This window comes from Primulina tabacum, chromosome 1 (assembly GCF_025594145.1).
Source record: "Primulina tabacum isolate GXHZ01 chromosome 1, ASM2559414v2, whole genome shotgun sequence".
In the NCBI taxonomy this organism is placed as follows: Eukaryota; Viridiplantae; Streptophyta; class Magnoliopsida; order Lamiales; family Gesneriaceae; genus Primulina; species Primulina tabacum.
In genome coordinates, this window is record NC_134550.1 from 43,388,866 (window position 1) to 43,409,280 (window position 20,415).

The window sequence follows — 20,415 nt, forward strand, 5'->3', positions numbered from 1 at the left end:
CAGTGATTTCGTGGGAAATATTCAGAACTGAATTTTATCGAAGATTTTTCTCAGTTTCGTACCGGGAGGACAAGAAAGCAGAGTTTGAGAATTTGAGACAAGGTCAACTGAATATTGAAGAATATGTTGCTAAATTCTCTACTCTACTGCGTTGTGCTCCTAATATAATTGGGAATGATGAAGCTATAGCGGATCAGTTCATCAGAGGATTGAACTCGGAGATAGTTGCATTGATGAATATGCAGCGACCTTACCATTTTGTTGATGCCATGAGTAGAGCGAAGAGAGCGGAGGCGAGTCTGATTAGACAACTAAAAAGGGTGTGTGAGATGCAACCCCAGACAAAGAAATCCCCTCTCCGATTTGAACGCGGCAGCACGAGTGGAAAGCAAGATTTGCTGAAAGCTCGAAAGAAACAGTTTAAGAAGTTAAGGAGCGGACTGAGCGGTTCATCTAGCTCCAGTGGTTCCAGCCCAAGTTATACTGGAGTGTATTGCACAATTTGCGGAGGGAGACATTCCACAGAGCAATGCCAGGGAGTGACTGGTAGTTGCCATATTTGTAGACAGCCGGGACACTTTGCTAGAGTTTGTCCTCAGAGAAGTTCCCGAAGATTTTAGGAAGCAGAAGACCGAGGAACAGACCCAGGACACACCTGATGATATAGTGGCAGGTACTGTTTTTTTTTATGATTATATTGCATAGGTATTGATATATACTAATGCATTTCCTACGATTATCTTTGACTGAGTTGCATTGAGATATGCTGTATTGTTGAGTCTGATTGTACTGTAGTATTAATTCCCTTACTTAATGGGAAAGAAAGATTGATATCAGAGATTTCTGTGAAATATTGTATACTACAGTAAGATGAGAATAAGGTCGAGTTAGATTATGATGTACTTGTATTTCTGATTTGACCGCATTATTGATATTAATATGCTGAACAAGTACAGAACTATTGTAGATTCCTGCCAGAAAAATATAAGATTCAGACCAGATAGGAATGATGAGTAGAAATTCCTCGGTAAGGATTATAGATCTAGAATTCCTTGGATATCTGTATTGTCAATGACTCGATTATTACAGAAAGGAGCAGATGGCATCCTTATGTATTCAGTAGACATACTGAAATCGAGCCTAGCATTGGCAGATTTTCCAGTGATGTACGAGTTGGCTGATGTCTGCTAGATAAGATTCCAGAATTGTTTTGTATTAGGAAGATAGATTTCAGAATTGAATTCATACCAGGTACTGGTTGTGTTTTAGAATTCAGTACAGAATGATATTGAATGTACAGAATGACACTGAAAGAATTGAAAGATCAGTAGAAGAGTACCGACCAGGAGTTACATCTGATTTTATGTTTCTCTTTGGCATGTTTCAGTATGTTCAGAAATATTATGATGATTTCATGCTCATTGTATCTATGATGTTTTGATATACTTACAGCATTTGATTGACTGAATCGAATATCTTAAGATTGTATTGAATACTTTTAGAACTGTGATTATTGTATACAGAAATTATTCAGATATGAATCCTGCTTGAAATAGATTGTATTCAGAATATGCGATATCTGAAGTTAGTATACCGATTGATTTTGACACAGTTGAGATCATGATCAGTAGATAAGAATAATACCGATATCAAAAAGAGCAGAAATGTCAGAAACTTATGTTTGGTCTGAATTGACAGATTTTTGTATACGATTGTTATTTTGTGTCTGCCTGAGTATTGTTATATTTCTACAGCTGTATTTGCTACAGATCAATGTGAACCGTTGAGATTATATACAGTTCAATCCGAATCAGAGTTGAATTCGAGATTTCCGTAGATCAGAAATATAATCAGAATGTTCAGAGCTTAATTTCAATAATCAGAACAGAGCATCGATCAGAGTGACAGATATGTGATTTTACGGTATGAGAATGATTATCTTGTGATGTCAAATGTTTCAGAATTGTACAACAGAATTTGACATCGACAATCAGAACCGAATACCAGGTAGGTATTTTTTTTTAATATATATTATTAACTGATGGTTTGTACCAAATAGTTCGAATCTGAAATGACAGGTAGTGTCCGAAACGCACCGTAGTGGATTCAGTTTTCATTTTGATGACTGAGAATGTATGATATTCGAACAGATAGTTTTGACATAAACAGATTAAATCAGTTGTGACAGAATTTGTACTGAAATGTTGGCAGAATTTGTACGGAAATGTCTGAATCTCCAATAAATGAAGATAGAAAGATAGAAATCATAAGAGTTATTACAGAATTGGTATATTTCTGACTAGACATGGGGAGTATAATTCGATGAATTTCGTAATGAGATCACAATAATACCTTCCAGATTGTGATATGATATGATTGTGATTGACAGATTGTTCAATTCATATCTACTAGTTTGTACAAGATGACGTACAAACATGACCAGATGACAAAGATCGATGTCAAAGAAATGGTCAGATTGATCAGAATGTGGGAGTAGATTATATTAGATTTTGGATTTTGATTGAGTTTGTAATTGTGGCAGAATATACCATGAACTCATTCATATATTATCCAACGACTGACAGATAGCCAGAGTGTACTATCCGGATATTGAGAGATATCCAGGAAGTGGCAGTGCTGGATGCTAGCACCAGTTGATATGACATATTGTCGCTGTGTGAATTATTGTACGATCATAGTTATCAGATAACTAGATGGATAATGAAATAGTTACAGACGATACAATGTACAGTGAGTACTGCAGATTTCTTTGGTATAAGAATAATATCTCGGAGATACCTGAGATAAGATTTGATACGGTCAGAGATATGACAAAGGAAATGTAGCTAATTCAGAAGAGAATGAAGATAGCTCAGACTAGACAGACTTAATATGCCGACGTCGAATGGTGACGATTGGTATTTGGGGCCGAAGATTTAATATATCCTTGACTGGGATAAACAGATTTAATAACAGCTGATGATATTGATTTGGCATGAGCCATTGATTGGTATATACGGATGTTGTATAGCCAGTATTGTGAGATTGATTCTGTCAGAGTTATTTCTAAGGGTATTATGATATTATGCTCTTGAATTATTATTCCAATTTAGAATCACAGATCCGTACAAGAAAGATATTTCAGAATAAAGACTATTCTATTATTGAAAATATAGTAAGTTGACAGGCATAAAAGAGACTATCTGAAAGACAAAACTTGTCATGATATTAAGATTTTAGAATGGATTCTTTGAGATGAGTTTCTGATTTAAACTCTGTATACATTCTTTCTGATATGTCTGAATTGATTACTTGCGAGTTTCAGGACGAACTCAGATCTAAGAGGGGGAGATATGTAAGGCTTGAGATTTACTAGTCTTCATTGACGTGATATTCGAAAGATATGAGTATGCATGATATGTAATGAGAGTCACTAAATGAGATTATGAAATATTGCATTGATGAGACACCGCCCCCGTACTTCCTTTTCTACCGCAACCGCGGTAGGTGGACAGAAAGTTAGAGTTTTTGAAGATAGGGAGACCGTACCTGCGCTTGGAAATATACCGCACCCGCGGTGTATGGACAGTAGGGTATGAAAGTTGCTACTGGAGATTGAGTGCACCCGCGGTGCTAGACAGACCGCACCCGCGGTGTTGTACCAGTAGGGTCAGCGCACCCGCGTTAAAAGACAGAGCGCACCCGCGGTCCAAGCTTCGGGGAAAATTGATGCATATCAATACATGGAGCGCACCCGCGGTGCAAAAGTGAGCGCACCCGCGGTGCGACGTGCAGTATGAAGATTAAGCCACTTGCCTTCTACCTAAGGAACGTGTATATATATATATACCTACATGCAAATCCATGAGAATGAAGGAAAGAAAGAGCCGAGGGAAGTGCAAGAAAGAATTGAAATATTCTTATGCCTTTTGTGAGAAATTTGTCCGTCTGTTTTTGAATCCGACTTCAGTACTGTGTTCCTATCGACGCAGGCTACAACTGGACGTAAGTTCCGTTACCTTTAGACATGATTTGAATTTATGATATTGTCAGAATTGAATATGAATCAGATATGATGTTTCTGCTACAGTGGACATTGTATAAATGAAGTCAGATTAAAGAATAGACTGTTTATGAAATTGTTATGAATTTCATAGTTGATTTAGTTGAGATTATATATCAGAGTTGTGTTATTATTCAGATTATGAGTTGTACTGAATTCTGGTATTATATCTGTGATGTGGAGATAGACGAGGTTATCGTGACTGTATTGTTATGCCGTCGAAACATCAGTAGATTGATATTGATCAGATTCAGTAATGATTTCGATTGTATCGTGATATCATTGATGTGAATTAGATTGTACCTTGTTCAGATATGGATCATATTATATACCGATTTGAGTATTGATCAGAACAGGTCTTGAATTGAGTTATATACTGATATGGTATTTATATGATTGTCATTTCAGATTTGGATTGACAGGTTCGATATCCCTACTTCAAGACTTGGAATTATTCCAACGACAAGAAAGGTATAATTCATGTGAATTCGGGAGATACGACTCGAATCAGACTTGGTTGGACGTCTGTGTGTCAAGGACTACATACACATGTTTTAAGTCTTTGTACAAGAAGGAATTTGAGTGGTGGCGTGTGTGTTTGCGTGATGATATCTGAAAACTACCCGAAAGTGTTCTCACACACTGAGTGAAATATGCTTTTAAGACTAAGATGATAACACATTGAAGTGTTCCCTCTGGGCTGATTGCTTCTTCAAAGCTGATAAGCATTATGCGTGCACTCTCTGTATTTTATTTTTCATCATCACTCATCATTCATTGTCTTCATTGATCTTCAGCTTCTATTTAAAGGCATTGGTCTCAACGTACAGTGAGACTCAGTGAGTGAATCTGTTGCAGTTTGAATTTTTTCTCCCAAATAGACATATGGAACATTTGGATTTAAGGCTGCTGCAACGTCTCTTATTGTACCTTGATCATACAATAGCTTTTGTACCTTTGTGCACAGCTGGATTAAGCTTGTGGTATCTTCAAAATGGTTCGCTCCTAATTGATGTTCTGAACTGGTCAGTTGAACTGGTCTTGAACTGGTGCGGTGAAATCAGTTGACTCGTCAGCCAAATTGATTTCACTGATTCAGTTGAACCGGTCAGTTGGGCTCTTCATTAGTTGAACACTTCATCAACTGGCCGGGATTCTGAATGTCTTCTACTGAACCACCTATCGACTAGATAGTCAGTTGAACTGCTCACTATACTTCATTTTTAGTGGTTCAGTTCGATCAATCAGTTGGCATTTTCAGTTTGCGTCTAGATAGCTTGAGTTTAAGCTTGGTAACTGATCAGTTCGAAGCCTGATCAGTTTCAGTTTTTGCGCACTTAGGTAAACTCATTAGAAACAAATAAACAAGTTCTTTTAACATCAAAATCAATATTGCGAACATGAAATGTTCCAACACCATGTCTTCATTCAACAAAATTCCTTTGTTCTCAAGAGAAGAATTCGATTATTGGAAAATCAGAATGCGGGCTCATTTAGCTGCACAAGATAACGACATGTGGTACGTTATAATTGATTGACCAATGAAGATTATGAAAGCTAACACAGCTGTTGCTCTAACTGATGGAGCACCTCATCGTATCGAAAAACAACGTGAAGAGTGGATAGCTGAAGACAAAAAGAAAGCAAACTTGGATAATGTGGCCAAGGATACTTTGTACAAAATACTGGACAAAAATACCTTCAGCAAAATAAAGATGCGCAAGACTGCTAAAGAAATTTGGGAAAAGCTTATTCAGTTGTGCGAGGGCAATGAGCAAACAAAGGAAAACACACTATCAGTAGCTGTACAAAAGTTTGATAACATAAAAATGAAGACTGGAGAATCTATAAACAAGTTTGATGAACGAGTCAGCAACATCATAAATGAATTGAATGCAAAAGGGAAGGTGTATTCAAATAAAGAAGTTGCATTGAAAGTGGTTCGTGAACTTCTTAAGAATGGGATGTGAAAAAAAATGCAATGAGAGAATCCAAATATCTCAAAAAAGTGGAGTTACAAGATATATTTGTAGATCTCAAAGCATACGAATTTGAACTACAGACGAGAGAAGAAGAATCATCAACTCCACCAGTCACAACTACTCTCAGCGCCTTAAAATCTAAACCATCTGGTTGAACTGAAAAGTCTGTAGAACAGCTAAGCAGTGATGGTATGTAACTATTCGTAAAGAAATTTGGAAGATTCATGAGAAGGAATCAAGGCTCATTTCAAGGACAATATCACAGGAACATCTCGAAAAAAGAACCAAATGTTTGCTACAACTGTGTCAAAAGTGGACACTTTATTGCTGACTGTCCTAAGACAAAGAAGGACAATCGATATTCAACTGATAAAGGAAAGAAACCATTTGAGCACAAGAGAATGAAGTCCTGATAGCTGAAGAAAGCAAATCCAAATGGGTAGAAACTGATAGTGATGAATCAGATCGATTTGAAAATACAAGACAAACTGATCTGATTCAAGCTTAGAATAAGTCATCGGTGTTGGAACTTTTCAAGTTCGCAATCTTGATTTTGGTGATAACAAAACCTGTTAATTATGTTACTAATGATCTACCTTAGTGTGCAGCATCTAGGATCATCTACGAGATGTTTACATTGCAAAACTAAAGACCCAATTGATCGCACAAAATGAATCAGTCTAACTGATTACGTCAATTGAGCAGTCGAGCTGATTGTCCAGTTGATAGGTAATTCAGTAGGAAAACCTCAGAAGTCTGGCCATCCGAAGGAGTGTTCAACTGATGAAGAAACCCAACTGATCAGTCCAAATGAACAAATGTGAAATCAGTTCCACTGACGAGTCAACTGATTTCACCAGCCCAACTGAAAGATCAGTTCAACTGACCAGTTCGAAGCATCAGTTAGAATCTTTCAGTTATGAATAAAGACAAACTCTCTCAAGTGGAATCCAGATGAACGTAAAGGTACAAAGCCATTATCCAGTCAAAGGACAATAATGGACGTTGCATCAGTGCATTAAAGACAAAACGTTTCAGAAGTACAGTCGAAAAGTCGAGACACAAAGTCCAAGAAACAAATTCAAGATGCAACGGATACAACCAATGTGTCTCACTGTACGATCAGTTTTCCTGCCTATTTAAAGAGAAGACCAGTGAAGACTCCACACACACAACACAAGAGAGAAAAGAAAGGGCACGCTTCAAAGTCATATCAGCTTAAAGAGAGAGGCATTCAGCCTAGTCGAGGGAACTCTTCACAGATATATCAGCTTAGATTAGAAGCGTATTTCCCTCAGTGTGTGAGAACATCTTTGTTCAGTTCTCACACATACAAACACTCTCAAAACATTCAAAAACAGTAATGCACAAAGACGTTAAACTTGTGTATGTAGTCTTTGACACATAGACGTTAAAGAAGTGTTGGCTGGAAGGTGCTGCCTTAAGTCGTAGCTAGGAGTTCAGTTTAGGTAGTAGTGTAAGTCCTAGCTTAGTGGGTTTGTACAAATAGTTCTATAAATCAAAGTCTTCTAGTAGATCCTATCCGTGGAGATAGAACGGGTGACGTAGGAGCAGTTGAAGTCTCCGAACATGCATAAACATATCATGTGTATTTAACTGATTAACTATTGTTTTCAAACTGTTTTGATCAGTTGGAGAATTCGTTAGTTCAGTTGTCACCGTAACAGAACTGAAGAATGCAAAAACTAATCTGTCTTATTTCAGTTAGTCAGTTTACATAAGTTAAAATTTTTTCTAAATATATCAGTAATCTTCACGAAGGATTACTTCGAGTTTCTTCCGCTGGGTTTTAAAACCAAACTCGATTTAATTCATCGGTGTTAATATTCTTGGAACAGGAGCTATTGCAGCTCATTGGAGAATATTTTGTTTGAAGCATCCCAAAGATGCTAAGCAAATGATCCTTCAATTGGTATCAGAGCAGGTTGTTCTAAGAAGAACATTTGAACAAAATTGTGTTTTAAAATCTCACTTTAAAATAGTGTTAAAGCTATTTAAAAGTATCTCATACGATTTTCAAAACTATTTGAAAATATTTATATGTCGCTCTTTGGTAAAGAGTTGAGAGGATTGGCTCAGTGACTAATATTGCAGCCACTTCTTTAGACTCTTTACTAGGGGTTTTTAATTAGCCTGCAGGGGACTGAGAATCATCTGCAAAGATGCACAGCTAAATCGCTCCTTGAACAAGTCTTCAGTTGCAAGCCTACCAGGTCAGCTGTTCTTCAGATGAAACTCATCCATGCTGGGACGTTGGATGATTAAAATCACCAGCTGCATTCCAATTGAGTTAAGTCAGAGTCTGCTCGACCAGTTAGTCTGCTAAAAATTCAAGTTCAAGCAGTTTAACTCGTTTCTCTAGCAAGATAAACTCACAACCAATGCAGCAGTTCAAGCAGTCAAGCAACCAGTTGATGGTATATCCAATTCTGTCACACAAACCAACTAATATCTGATGTTGTTTAAAATATGCTACCATTGTAGTAATCTTTCTTGTTCAACTGAAATATGTACTCAAATGTAAATACAAGGAAATTTCATTAAATAAACATCGTATTTGTTCAGCTGTGTTTTACTGTAACTTAATGGATATTTCCGAATCTCTTGTCTACATTACTTGAATGATTATAATCTCTGAATGAATGACTATATAAATATCTTTTAGATACAGGTTTTTATTCAGTTTCTGAGGGGGAGCTTCTTGTCTTTCTCTCAATCTAAAAATACTATCAATCAGTTTTAAAACTCAGTTGTTACGAAAAACTCTTTCCTTTTCATCAACTAAAAAATAGTTTCTTAATTTTGTCCATCTTTTTTAAAAAGTTTTAACTCAGTTTTGGAGATGGAGTTTTTGTTTATTTTAATTTCATAAAATTCATTTATAAAGGGGGAGCCTTTAATAATATTTGAGCTTGCTAATCTTTGAACTGAATATATTGCGCTTAACTGTCAGGTTTTGTAATCATCAAAAAGGGGGAGATTGTTAGAACTTTTCAAGTTCGCAATCTTGATTTTGGTGATAACAAAACCTGTTAATTATGTTACTAATGATCTACGTTAGAGTGCAGCATCTAGGATCACCTACGAGATGTTTACATCGCAAAACTAAAGACCCAACTGATCGCACAAAATGAATCAGTCTAACTGATTACGTCAATTGAACAGTCCAGCTGATTGTCCAGTTGATAGGTAATTCGGCAGGAAAATCTCAGAAGCCTGGCCAGCTGAAGGAGTGTTCAACTGATGAAGAAACCCAACTGATCAATCCAACTGAACAAATGTGAAATTAGTTCAACTGACGAGTCAACTGATTTCACCAGCCCAACTGAAAGACAAGTTCAACTGACCAGTTCGAAGCATCAGTTAGAATCTTTCAGTTATGGATAAAGACAAACTCTCTCAAGTGGAATCCAGATGTACGTAAAGGTACAAAGCCATTATCCAGTCAAAGGACAATAATGGACGTTGCATCAGTGCATCAAAGACAAAACGTTTCAGAAGTACAGTCGAAAAGTCGAGACACAAAGTCCAAGAAACAAATTCAAGATGCAACGGATACAACCAATGAGTCTCACTGTACGATCAGTTTTCCTGCCTATTTAAAGAGAAGACCAGTGAAGACTCCACACACACAACACAAGAGAGAAAAGAAAGGGCACGCTTCAAAGTCATATCAGCTTAAAGAGAGAGGCATTCAGCCTAGTCGAGGGAACTCTTCACAGATATATCAGCTTAGATTAGAAGCGTATTTCCCTCAGTGCGTGAGAACATCCTTGTTCAGTTCTCACACACAAAAACACTCTCAAAACATTCAAAAACAGCCTTGCACAAAGACGTTAAACTTATGTATGTAGTCTTTGACACATAGACGTTAAAGAAGTGTTGGCTGGAAGGTGCTGCCTTCAGTCGTAGCTAGGAGTTCAGTTTAGGCAGCACTGTAAGTCCTAGCTGAGTGGGTTTGTACAAGTAGTTGTATAAATCAAAGTCTTCTAGTAGATCCTATCCTTGGAGATAGAAGGGGTGACGTAGGAGCAGTTAAAGTCTCCGAACATCCATAAACATATCTTGTGTATTAACTGATTAACTATTATTTTCAAACTGTTTTGATCAGTTGGAGTATTCGTCAGTTCAGTTGTCACCGTAACTGAACTGAAGAATGCAAAAACTAATCTGTCTTATTTCAGTTAGTCAGTTTACATAAGTTAAAATATTTTCTAAATATATCAGTGCTTTTCACGAAGGATTACTTCGAGTTTCTTCCGCTTGATTTTAAAACTAAACTCGATTTAATCCATCGGTGTTAATATTCTTAGAACAGGAGCTATTGCAGCTCATTGGAGAATATTTTGTTTGAAGCATCCCAAAGATGCTGAGCAAACGATCTTTCAATCGGTCACGTTGACTAAAATACAAGATTTATAAAAATCAGTTATTGATAAAATTGGTTTAGGCTTTAATAGCAAAGATGAATCTTCTACTAGAGATACTATGCCAAAGTTGAATATGTGCAAAGGAAAATATATTCACTTTGTAAAATCAAATATGATACATGAACCCTCATAACCAAGTAAACCAGTTGAGAAGCCAACTGATAGCAAGAACAAGGCTAAGAGTATGGAATGAGATATAGCCCTACGAGTTCAAATGATTCTCGAAGCTGGACACCTAAACAGTTCAGCTATAAAAATCGGAACTCTAAGAGTGGCTATTCATATTATCATAATTATAAGCCTTTTTAGAAAAGATACCGGATGAACAACTACTTGAAAAAGGTTAAAAATCATATTGATTCATCTGCACACAACGCATCGAGCACACATAAGCCAGGAAAAATCATATGGAGCACATCAAATAGAAATTCAGTTAGATTGGTCCAAGTCTAGGTCCCTAAAGGATTAATTGGTTTTGGACCCAAATAGATGTGAGTACCAAAATTATTCATTGTGTGTGCTTTCAGGTAACAAGAACATCAACAAAAGAATCTATTTGGTATCTGAACAGTGGATGCTCTAGACAAATGATAGGAGATGCTGATTTGCTATCCCAATTGATTAAATATTCTGATCCAAACATCAATTTTTGAGAGAACTCAAAATAGAGAACTGTGGGTAAGTGTAACGTCCGAAAAACCAACATACGTAAACCACATCCATGCAAATTATTTGAATTTCTTTATTGTTTTATTTAATTAATGCTTACTTGATGCATATTATGTTATTAAAGTTATTATTGCATGATTAGATTATTGTATGGCATGATTTCATGAAATTGAAGGATTTTATCCAAATATTCGATAATAGGGTGGGAAATGTAGACCGAGGACGACCAAGACAAGAATAAAAATTTTTCACTAAATATTTTAAAGACTTCTTAAGATGATTAAAAATGATTAAATTTTTCTAAAAATTTTAGAGTTTGAATTATTTTACGAGACAAGCTCGATTTTACCGGGAAGCCGGTTTTAGGCAAACGATGAGTTTTTAAAAGAGCAAAAATAGTATTTTTGGAAATTAGTTTTTATAAACTTTTATTTTACTATTAAATAAGAGCTATTGGGCCCCATTTAACTAAATTAAGTAGGCTCAATTGCTCCTATACTTGGAAGCCCAAAACCTAAGCCTATTATCATGCAAAATTAAAACTATAAAAATGCAATCCTAGGTCTTTTTGAGAGCTTGTATCAGCCAAAATTTCACACAATTGCCCACACAAAATTAGAAAATCTTCAAGGAGGAAAAGCTAGGGTTCTTCATCGCCCGTTCGTCCTTCTTCGCCGACGATCACGTATTTGAGCTTTTCAAACACAAAGGCATGCTATTAAACTCTTTTGAAGCATCATTCAAATCATAATATTCATGTATTAATCATTTATTCATGAAAACATATGTGTCCGATTATTTTTACGGTAAAACGTTTATTTTAAAAAAAATATGATGATTTTACGCTTTTTTTATAAACGCTATGATTCCTAAGGACACGCTGCCATTAGGAGATGTTTTTAGGGGTGGGAAAAGAGTCGCTAAGGATCAAATACATGCTGGAATCGAAGGAGGGATGGGATTGAAATCGCCTAGGGTTTCTAAGAAGACATACGCATGCATGGCTTCAAAGGGGTGCGGCTATGAGCGTGGAGGCTGAGGGTTCGGCCAGGGCTAGTTGGAGGCTTGGCCAGGGTCATGTACTGGGGATAAGAGGGGTCTAAGGGTGGATAGGGCTCGAGAGAAGCGACCGGGGAAAAGTCCTAGTGAAGTAGGACACTCCCCATGCACACATGTGCAACCTGGGCGGAAAAGGGTTCGCGGCTGTCTTAGTGGTGAGCCAGGCGGGTCCAGTAGGGTCTAGGGATGGCCAGGGTGTGCTGGACTTGGTGGCTGCTGTGGTGGTAGAGTCCTAGTAAGGCTAGGACACTAAAAGCGCATTCGTACGGGCTCGCGCGGCTGTTTTTGTTGTAGCGGCTGCGGCGCTGGTTCAAGGGCTTTGCTGGGTTCGGTTAAGTCTGAGCATGGTTCAGGGTTGGTGAGAGTCAGTTGAGTTCGGTTGTTAAGTAGCTGCAAGCTCCCTAGGATGGTTAGGAGTCCTAGGAAGATTAGGAAGCCTCGGCGCAGCTAGTGGTCTACGTACAGGGAGTTTTAACATGATAAGGGGCTAGTTCCAGGGGTCGGGGCTGTCCAATAGGGTCTAGGGTTGGCTAGAGTTTGGCTTAAGGTGGCTCGGGCGTGGCTCGACAAAACTAGGAGTTGGCTCGGTGGGTTAATGAAAGGGTCAAATTTTAAGGGGATAAGTTTTGATTCATGGGTCCAAAGGGGTGGTTCATGGCTCACAAAGGTAGTTTAGGTAATAAAAAGTTTATGATTAAAATTTGGGAAGAAAAAAATAAAGTTTGAATAAATTCGGGAATTAAACGCTTTACGAATAATTAAATAAGAAATTAAATTGAAACCCATTAATTTAAGCTAAAAACATTTTGAAAAAAAATTAGATTTAAGCTTAAATATTCATCTGGGATAAGCCCATGTCAATAAAGGTAAGAAAATGTCAAAATCGAGAAATTATACGTCTAGGGGCAAAAAGATCATTTTACACATGGGTAATACGAAATAAGTTGGCAGCGTCCCGAAGGGTTTAACGCATGTTAAATGATTTAATATGATGATTTTTATGAAAACTAGCCACCGAAGGACACGCGTTGCGAGTGTCATGAATATATTGAGCTAATATATTAAACATTCATGATATTAACATCATGACACCGAAATATTTTGTATTTGAATCATGAAATGCAATGGATTCTAAAGCTTAAATAAATCTGTCGAACTCAATTTGTTACCTTACATGATATATGTTTTATTAAAAAAAAAAGTTTATTCTTTTGAAGCCGCAATATCATCTCATGTGAAATAATGATAAACTTCAACGTAAAAGAATTAAACAAATAGTCAAATGATTTTCCAAAAAATATCATAACATCATCGTACTAAAATTTATTGAATATAAAAACCTCAAATTTGTCTCTTAAATTCAGCTAATAAATTGAACAAAAACAATTAAAACTGAATTTATCTTTACACATTGTATGCATAAGTTAAACACTCCCAGTTCTAGCGTAATATAATAAAATATTCATTTTATCTAATCACACCCAAGTACAACATAGATGTACAAAAGAAATAGTGCAATCTATTAAAGTGTGCTAAAAAAAATTGACATGACATAACAAAATATAAACTACTGCAAGGATTTCAATAAATACATGGAAAATAAAATAGAAATTGACAAACTCCTTTTATTTGCCAAAAAAACAAAATATTGTAAGTAGATTATTTAACAAAGATGAACAAGACAAATTCTAGCAATAGTGGTAGAATTAAATCATTTCCGGAAGACACGTATTATGTTTTGCTTAAGTTGAAATAGAAATCAACAATTTAAGTAGATAGAACAATGTAAATAATAAATTTGTAAATACATGCTAAGGTCAAGTTTATTACTGTAATACTAAGATTTTTAATAACTTATGGCGTTGGCTATTTATGGAGACTATTGGTTGGATTCCTACCTCCATCATCCACGTTTTCCATGTATGAATCGTCAGGTTTAAATACATATGCAGCAAAGATTCAAATATGCCAGATCAGTAAAGATGCAAATGTGCCAGATAAAAGTTCAGATTTTGAGAACGGAACTCTACTAGATCTTGAAACATTTTAGTTTAATCTACCAACCAAAATTTAAATTTGTCTGAAAAAATTATAATAGAACAATATTTAAGAAGACTTAAGTTAATGATTTAGTGACTATGTTGACAATATGCGAGATATTAGATCATAAGACCGTGAAGCTTGTAATAAATATATTATCACCTACAATATCAAAACAAACAAACGAATTTGATATGATTACTAATATAAAGCAACATAATAAATCGTAGATCATAAATTTATTCATTGTTAAAAACAAACCAGAAGAAGTTGGGGGCGAGTAGATCTGATCCATTGAATTGAGTATGCCATTTCTACAAATAATTTGTTTGCAACCAGTATCCTTCATCTTTTGAGAAAAAAGCATAGTCAAAACCAACAAAAAAAAATAAACTTAAACCAACAAACAAAAATCATAAATAATATGTTTATCCATTAGAAACTAACCAAGTACTTTTTAAAAATGATTCAATAAATATAAAAATTGTAATATCCATGACAAAAATGGTTATTTGGGAAACGTGATAAGATGTAGGATGAGAAATAGATAAACATTGATAAAGGTAAAAGCATGGTTAGAAAACAGAGATAGAGATAAATTGAATTTATTAGCATTCCCCAAATTCTAACATTGAAGCATATATCATGTATTTCACGATTATTGTAAATATTTGTACATAATGTATTTTTAAGAAATTTACAATAAAGAGAGTTGACTTACTTACACTTTATCATTCTGTATTAGGTAGCAACACGTCTTTGAAAACCACGTTTCTTGTGAATACACCAGATTGACGCTCTAAATTCCCATCTTTTACAAAAATTTTGTAGAATTTTGTGAGACTCCTCTCGAAAGTGCCATATATAGCTGATCGTGGCTGAACACATGGTTACGCAAAAATATGCCAATATTTGGGATTGTTTGACCCTGTGCTTTGTTTATTTTCAAAACAAAACTAATCTTTATGGGAAACTGGCGATGTGTCAACTCAAATGGTAATCCGGAATTATCTTCACTTTTCAAGGGCATTCTATGTAGAAAAAATCTGGTACCTTTGTGAGGGCCTGTTATGATCTCAGCATCTAAAAAATTTCTTCCAAGACTGCGACATAATAATCTTGTTCCATTGCATAGACCAAGTTCAGGCGCAACATTTCTCAAGAGCATGACGGGACTTCCTTCTTTCAATATGATTTTATGTGGTGGCAAACTGCTTTGACTAAGGGAATTCAAAAATTCTTCTTGAAAAAGGTTTTGATTGTCGTCTTCTACACTATTCCAAGAGCTATACTCTTTTTTTTCTCCAGGAAATTTGAGAATGAGCATTTGATTAATATTGTCCACATCAACATTTTTTGGTGTGATGATTGCTCTATCAACCATATAGTTTCCATCATTAACATGATTTATCATATTAGGAAAAATAGAATCAATCAACATCTGAATTGATTGTTCACTTTCCCATGGTATGATAATTGAATCTGGTAATTTTATGAAATCACGGTTTACAGTATGTTGCAATCCATCACCTATGCGCAAGAGAAATTGCGAGAAATCAATATCTTGAGCAGATCTCATATTTTGTTGAAGGTGTATTAGTTTTACGCAATTCTAGAATGTTGACCTTCAAATACTTGCAGCAATTTGTTCTGCCTTCGATCCTCGTTTAACAACCGGTAATACTTGTCAAAATTCGCCACCAAAAACCATTGTCTTCCCTCCAAATGCTATTTGATTTTCCATAATATCTTGGAAACACTTACTGACGGATTCAAAAGCATAGCGACTTGCCATTGGAGCCTCGTCTCATACTATAGCTGATGCACGCCTTATTAGATCTGCAAGTTCTGTCTGTTTTTTCATTTTGCAACTTTTGATGCGGTTGGTCTAAGTGGAATTTGAAAACGTGAATGTGCAGTTCTTCCACCTGGCAACAATGTCGCAGCTATTCCAGATGTCGCTACCGCAATTATAATTTTACCCATTTTTCTTAAATTTGCCAACATTGAGCGATATAAAAAAGTCTTACCAGTGCCTCCAGGACCATCAATGAAGAAAAGTTTTGATTGGTTATGCATAATACTTTCTATGACGGTGTCAAACGCAATCCTCTGTTGAGCATTCAAACGTTCAATAGAACTCAGATCATCATCAGAAATATGATAAGAAAGCTCAACCTCAATAATTCTTGGTAGTGGTGCGTCTTTTAAAAACTCAGCACTTATTGATGACAAATCAAAATCATCAAGTTTCATTTTGTATTGATGCAACAACCTTCGTATCTCAAGCAATAACTTATTGATGATTAAGTTACTTGATGAAATTTCTCCGCCATAATCTTCACACATGCTAGGATGGAACTCATCCTAGAGTTCTCGAACTATTGTTGGTTGACAGAACACCAGTATGGATATAAATAACCTTCTCAATGAAGATGGCATTCTAACAGAGCGTGCTTCTTGCAGACATTGTATTACATAATCATCCTGTTTGAGAAGTCCTCTCATTTGAGCAGACTCCTTAAATGTTGAATATGTTATCCCATTCACAGTCATCAGATCTTCAAAAGATGCTGGGCCCCTGACATGATTTAAAAGGATACGAAGATAAAACCTCTAACCTTCAGATGGCGACACAACATATACTCTTCCAACCACTTTATTGTTGCGTCTTCGACGAATCCATTTTTTTCAGATTTTATCCATGTGTAATATTGTGGAAATTCTAGATATAAATACTTTCCAGTCAAGTCAGGATCACAATTTATTTTGAAAAATTCTGTAAGCATAGTCTTCAAGTTGTCATCATCTGCAAGTAGATCACTTACTCGTTGTTGGGGGTCAAAATAAATCAAATGTTGGTTTGGTGTATGTAGTTGTAACCTAATGACTGAAGGATACATCCTACTGAACTCAAATGAGAAAATTCGCCACAATGATTCTGGCGCACAAATCCACCTTCCATCCACGTACTGTTGGATTTCATCACAATTTTGTCGATTTCGTAACTCTAGTGCGACCCGATCAGGACCTTTATGGATGTACTTGTATATGTACTTGACACACTTAATTCCTCCACATACTTCAACATTAATATGACAATCATATTTTAATAAAAGCCAGAGATTGTAAGGGACAACCAAACCATTATCAATGAAAAAATCGTCATTATTGGGAATTGATACTTGGCCACCTTCACGTCTTCGATACAAAGGGTATGAATCATTTCCTAGAGATGTGTATTCCACAAATGTCTTTGGAAAGTTCTTCTTGCATTTACCATTTACCATGCATGGACAATTAGGATTTATCGATCCATAGGGCCCATGTATCATATGGTGGACAACTGCTTTGTGTAAGTTGGGTTCTTCTGTTTGTAAAGGTATTTCAGCACGCACAATTGAGTCAAAGTTGTCGGGAGTACACAACTTGTCATTATTTTCAAATATGACCAACATATGAACATGAGGAAGCCCTCTTTTCTGATACTCAATGACGTACGAATAAGAGCGGACCTTACCTAAAACCCCTCTATCCACAATGTCTTTCTCAAATTCCTCAAATTTTGACCGAAATATCCTTGTAATCAAATCTGGACGGTCTTGAGGTGATTGCCCAGGAAGTAGTTGATTTTTCATCTCATTCCAATTCGGATTGCATGTCATTGTAAGCATTATATCTGGTTTTCCATATGTTTGTACCGAAGTCATGGCATCTTGATACCGTTGGTACATATCACGTGGGCTACCACCGAAAGATGATGGCAAAACGATTCTAGTACCAACGTTTCCTGTATAATGTATATGATAGATATGTGTAAGATGTGAGTTGTAACATATAGTGTGAAAAATAATATTCAAATCATTAAGTTATCGTACAATATTCAAATCAGAAAGTTATCGTACCTGCATTATTTTCACCTCCATGTAAACAATCTTGCAATCCTTGGTAAAGTTATGAACGTATATCACGTTGATTTGAACGTATCCATCGTAGTCTTTTTGTTTCAATCTTTACATAATTTTCAACCACATATTGTTGAAGTAGACGACCTCCTCTAAGAATCAAAGATGGTGAATTTTCTCGTATCTGGATAAGAAGATAATTTACACTATATGAGAATTGATGTAATTATAAGTTTGAACTTTTATTAATTAAAAAGATAAAGAATAAAGTACAATATTTTTTCACTAACCTGTAGCATATATGCATAGTAATTTAAGCATGTTAATCGGGTACCGTTGATATTTCGGCTATTTAAGTCCCAACCATATGTACAATATGGCAAAAGGAGGGGAAATTGTAAAGGATCATAATAGCCAACTACATCTTGAATGCTGATAAGATTTCCACCGATTCCTTGTATAGTAATATATCGACTGCTCAAAGTTTCTTGACACTCGTTGTCAACAATGACGGCTGCAACTTGAGATGTTGTTAGTAAATTATATTGATGTTTATTAGGTTTTTGTTGCCTGATGATGAGCCTAAAATTAGGTATATCTTCACATTTGCCAATTTGTCGAAACACGTGCACAAATGGATTGTGTTGATGAAGAATGTTTTGTATCTTAAGCAGCAATTCTCGCCTTAGTTCTGGATTTTCATGAAGTCTATTGTCTATATCATGATCTGTGTCTACAATCCACATCTGCATGTACCGTGGCCTACAATTCTCATTTGGTAGAAGACTTCCAATAGAGTGATATATTGATCCCTGGGCACGAAATGTGTAAATTCCATGTGTACCGGTTGTTAAGGACTCATCTATATTGACTCCCATTGATGTAAAAGAGAAAACATGATTGTAAGCCCTTATGAACCGCCGAAAATGTCTGCCTTCGTCGTTTTCCGCAGCATACAACCCTTGCAATTCAATGGGAGAAAGGATATGATCCAAATTTGTGTTTCCATTTCTACGGCAGAATTGTGATGTTTCACCATGAAATAGTAGAGCTTGGCAATGTATACAAATTCTTGGGTCATACAATTGCCACCGATAATTTATCTCACTTTCACCGAAATTTCTTGCTAGGTTACGATATCGACGTGGACGTGCATATCTTTGTATGTTAGTAGTGACATTTTTTCATCGAAAATGATTCCTGCAAAAATTTTCAAATTAATCTTCAAACTAACAATTTTAAAAAGAGTTGTTGCCGGAAGAGTGAACCAATAAATTATATAGTAGAAATTTATTATTCTAAACTATTTGTAAACTTTGTTTTTAAAAGTAACTCATTTTCCAAATATATGATGACGTATAATGTATATTGCAAAAATTTCAGAATTTTTGTTTTCTCCTATATGTTAAATGAAATTATGAAATAATATTTTTATTATTTATATGAATTTTTGAAAAATATGAGTATTTATTTTAAATAAATTAATTTTTGTTGTACAAAACTAAGAAATAATATATTTAAAAATATACAATGTGTTCAAATTTAGTTTTACATATTTAAAAATATATTTAATGTAGGATGCTTCCTATTTGAGCTTTAAATTAACTTCTGAAACATTTAAATAATTAAATATTTATGCAAAAAATGTTGACATTTAAAACAAAAATAAAAATCAATCACCTAGTTGATGGACTCTCATTGAGGTCATTACATATTGAATTTATAACGTGAGAGAGGAAATTGCTGGCAGAAGCAATAAAATGTTTTTTTTATAAAAATATACACATGTATGTCAGAAATATAAAAATTTGGTGAATCAATTATTTAGCAATTTAAAACCAATTAAGTCAATATATTTTGATTAAATTATTTATTTTTATTTGAACCCATCGATAATGGATAAAGGTGTAAAATATATATCTTCAATCGATTATTTATATGGATATAGTAGAATACCTTGATGAACAGAATTTGGCCTTGGTAGATTTGAGCTAGAACTTCCACGCTCGTAATTTGATGTCAAAGTATGAAAAGATATTGTGTAAGGCCCGAGATTTTAATTACTGTATTCTGATATTAATCTGAAATGATTTATTGATTACTTGATGTGATTTAGATGGGACACATTGGAATTGGATTTTGTATTGTGAAGTGCTGGTGGTGCGTGACCAGAAGGTCTCGCGCATATGCGCGGAAAGTGTGCACGCATATGCGCGAGCCATGCGAGGAGCCGAGGGAGAACTCCA

General features: G+C 35.5%; 2 protein-coding genes and 1 long non-coding RNA gene across 5 annotated transcripts; 1 reads left to right on the forward strand and 2 right to left on the reverse strand.

The window, feature by feature from the left end:
• Positions 1 to 5,604: 5,604 nt before the first annotated feature.
• LOC142509684 (uncharacterized) lies at positions 5,605 to 6,033 on the forward strand. The gene has a single exon (XM_075619579.1). The coding sequence runs from the start codon at positions 5,605 to 5,607 to the stop codon at positions 6,031 to 6,033; it is 429 nt and encodes a 142-aa protein (XP_075475694.1).
• Positions 6,034 to 13,447: 7,414 nt separating this feature from the next.
• Positions 13,448 to 15,865, reverse strand: LOC142518917 (uncharacterized). The gene is made up of 3 exons (XR_012813671.1): positions 14,986 to 15,865; positions 14,526 to 14,613; positions 13,448 to 14,426 (listed from the first exon to the last, which is right to left on the reverse strand). It is a non-coding gene; the product is annotated as an uncharacterized LOC142518917 (long non-coding RNA).
• A 589-nt stretch (positions 15,866 to 16,454) lies between these two features.
• On the reverse strand, positions 16,455 to 20,209 carry LOC142544258 (uncharacterized). 3 transcript variants are annotated; one of them, XM_075651324.1, is made up of 3 exons: positions 20,126 to 20,209; positions 18,170 to 18,353; positions 16,455 to 18,054 (listed from the first exon to the last, which is right to left on the reverse strand). In XM_075651324.1, the coding sequence occupies exon 3, from the start codon at positions 17,996 to 17,998 to the stop codon at positions 16,856 to 16,858; it is 1,143 nt and encodes a 380-aa protein (XP_075507439.1). In that variant the 5' UTR covers positions 17,999 to 18,054; positions 18,170 to 18,353; positions 20,126 to 20,209; the 3' UTR covers positions 16,455 to 16,855. The 3 variants fall into 3 exon arrangements, with proteins under 3 accessions (XP_075507439.1, XP_075507436.1, XP_075507443.1); XM_075651321.1 differs by lacking the exon at positions 20,126 to 20,209 and adding an exon at positions 18,460 to 19,342; XM_075651328.1 differs by lacking the exon at positions 20,126 to 20,209 and adding an exon at positions 18,460 to 19,342 and having other exon boundaries at positions 17,418 to 18,054.
• Between the last annotated feature and the right edge of the window lie 206 nt (positions 20,210 to 20,415).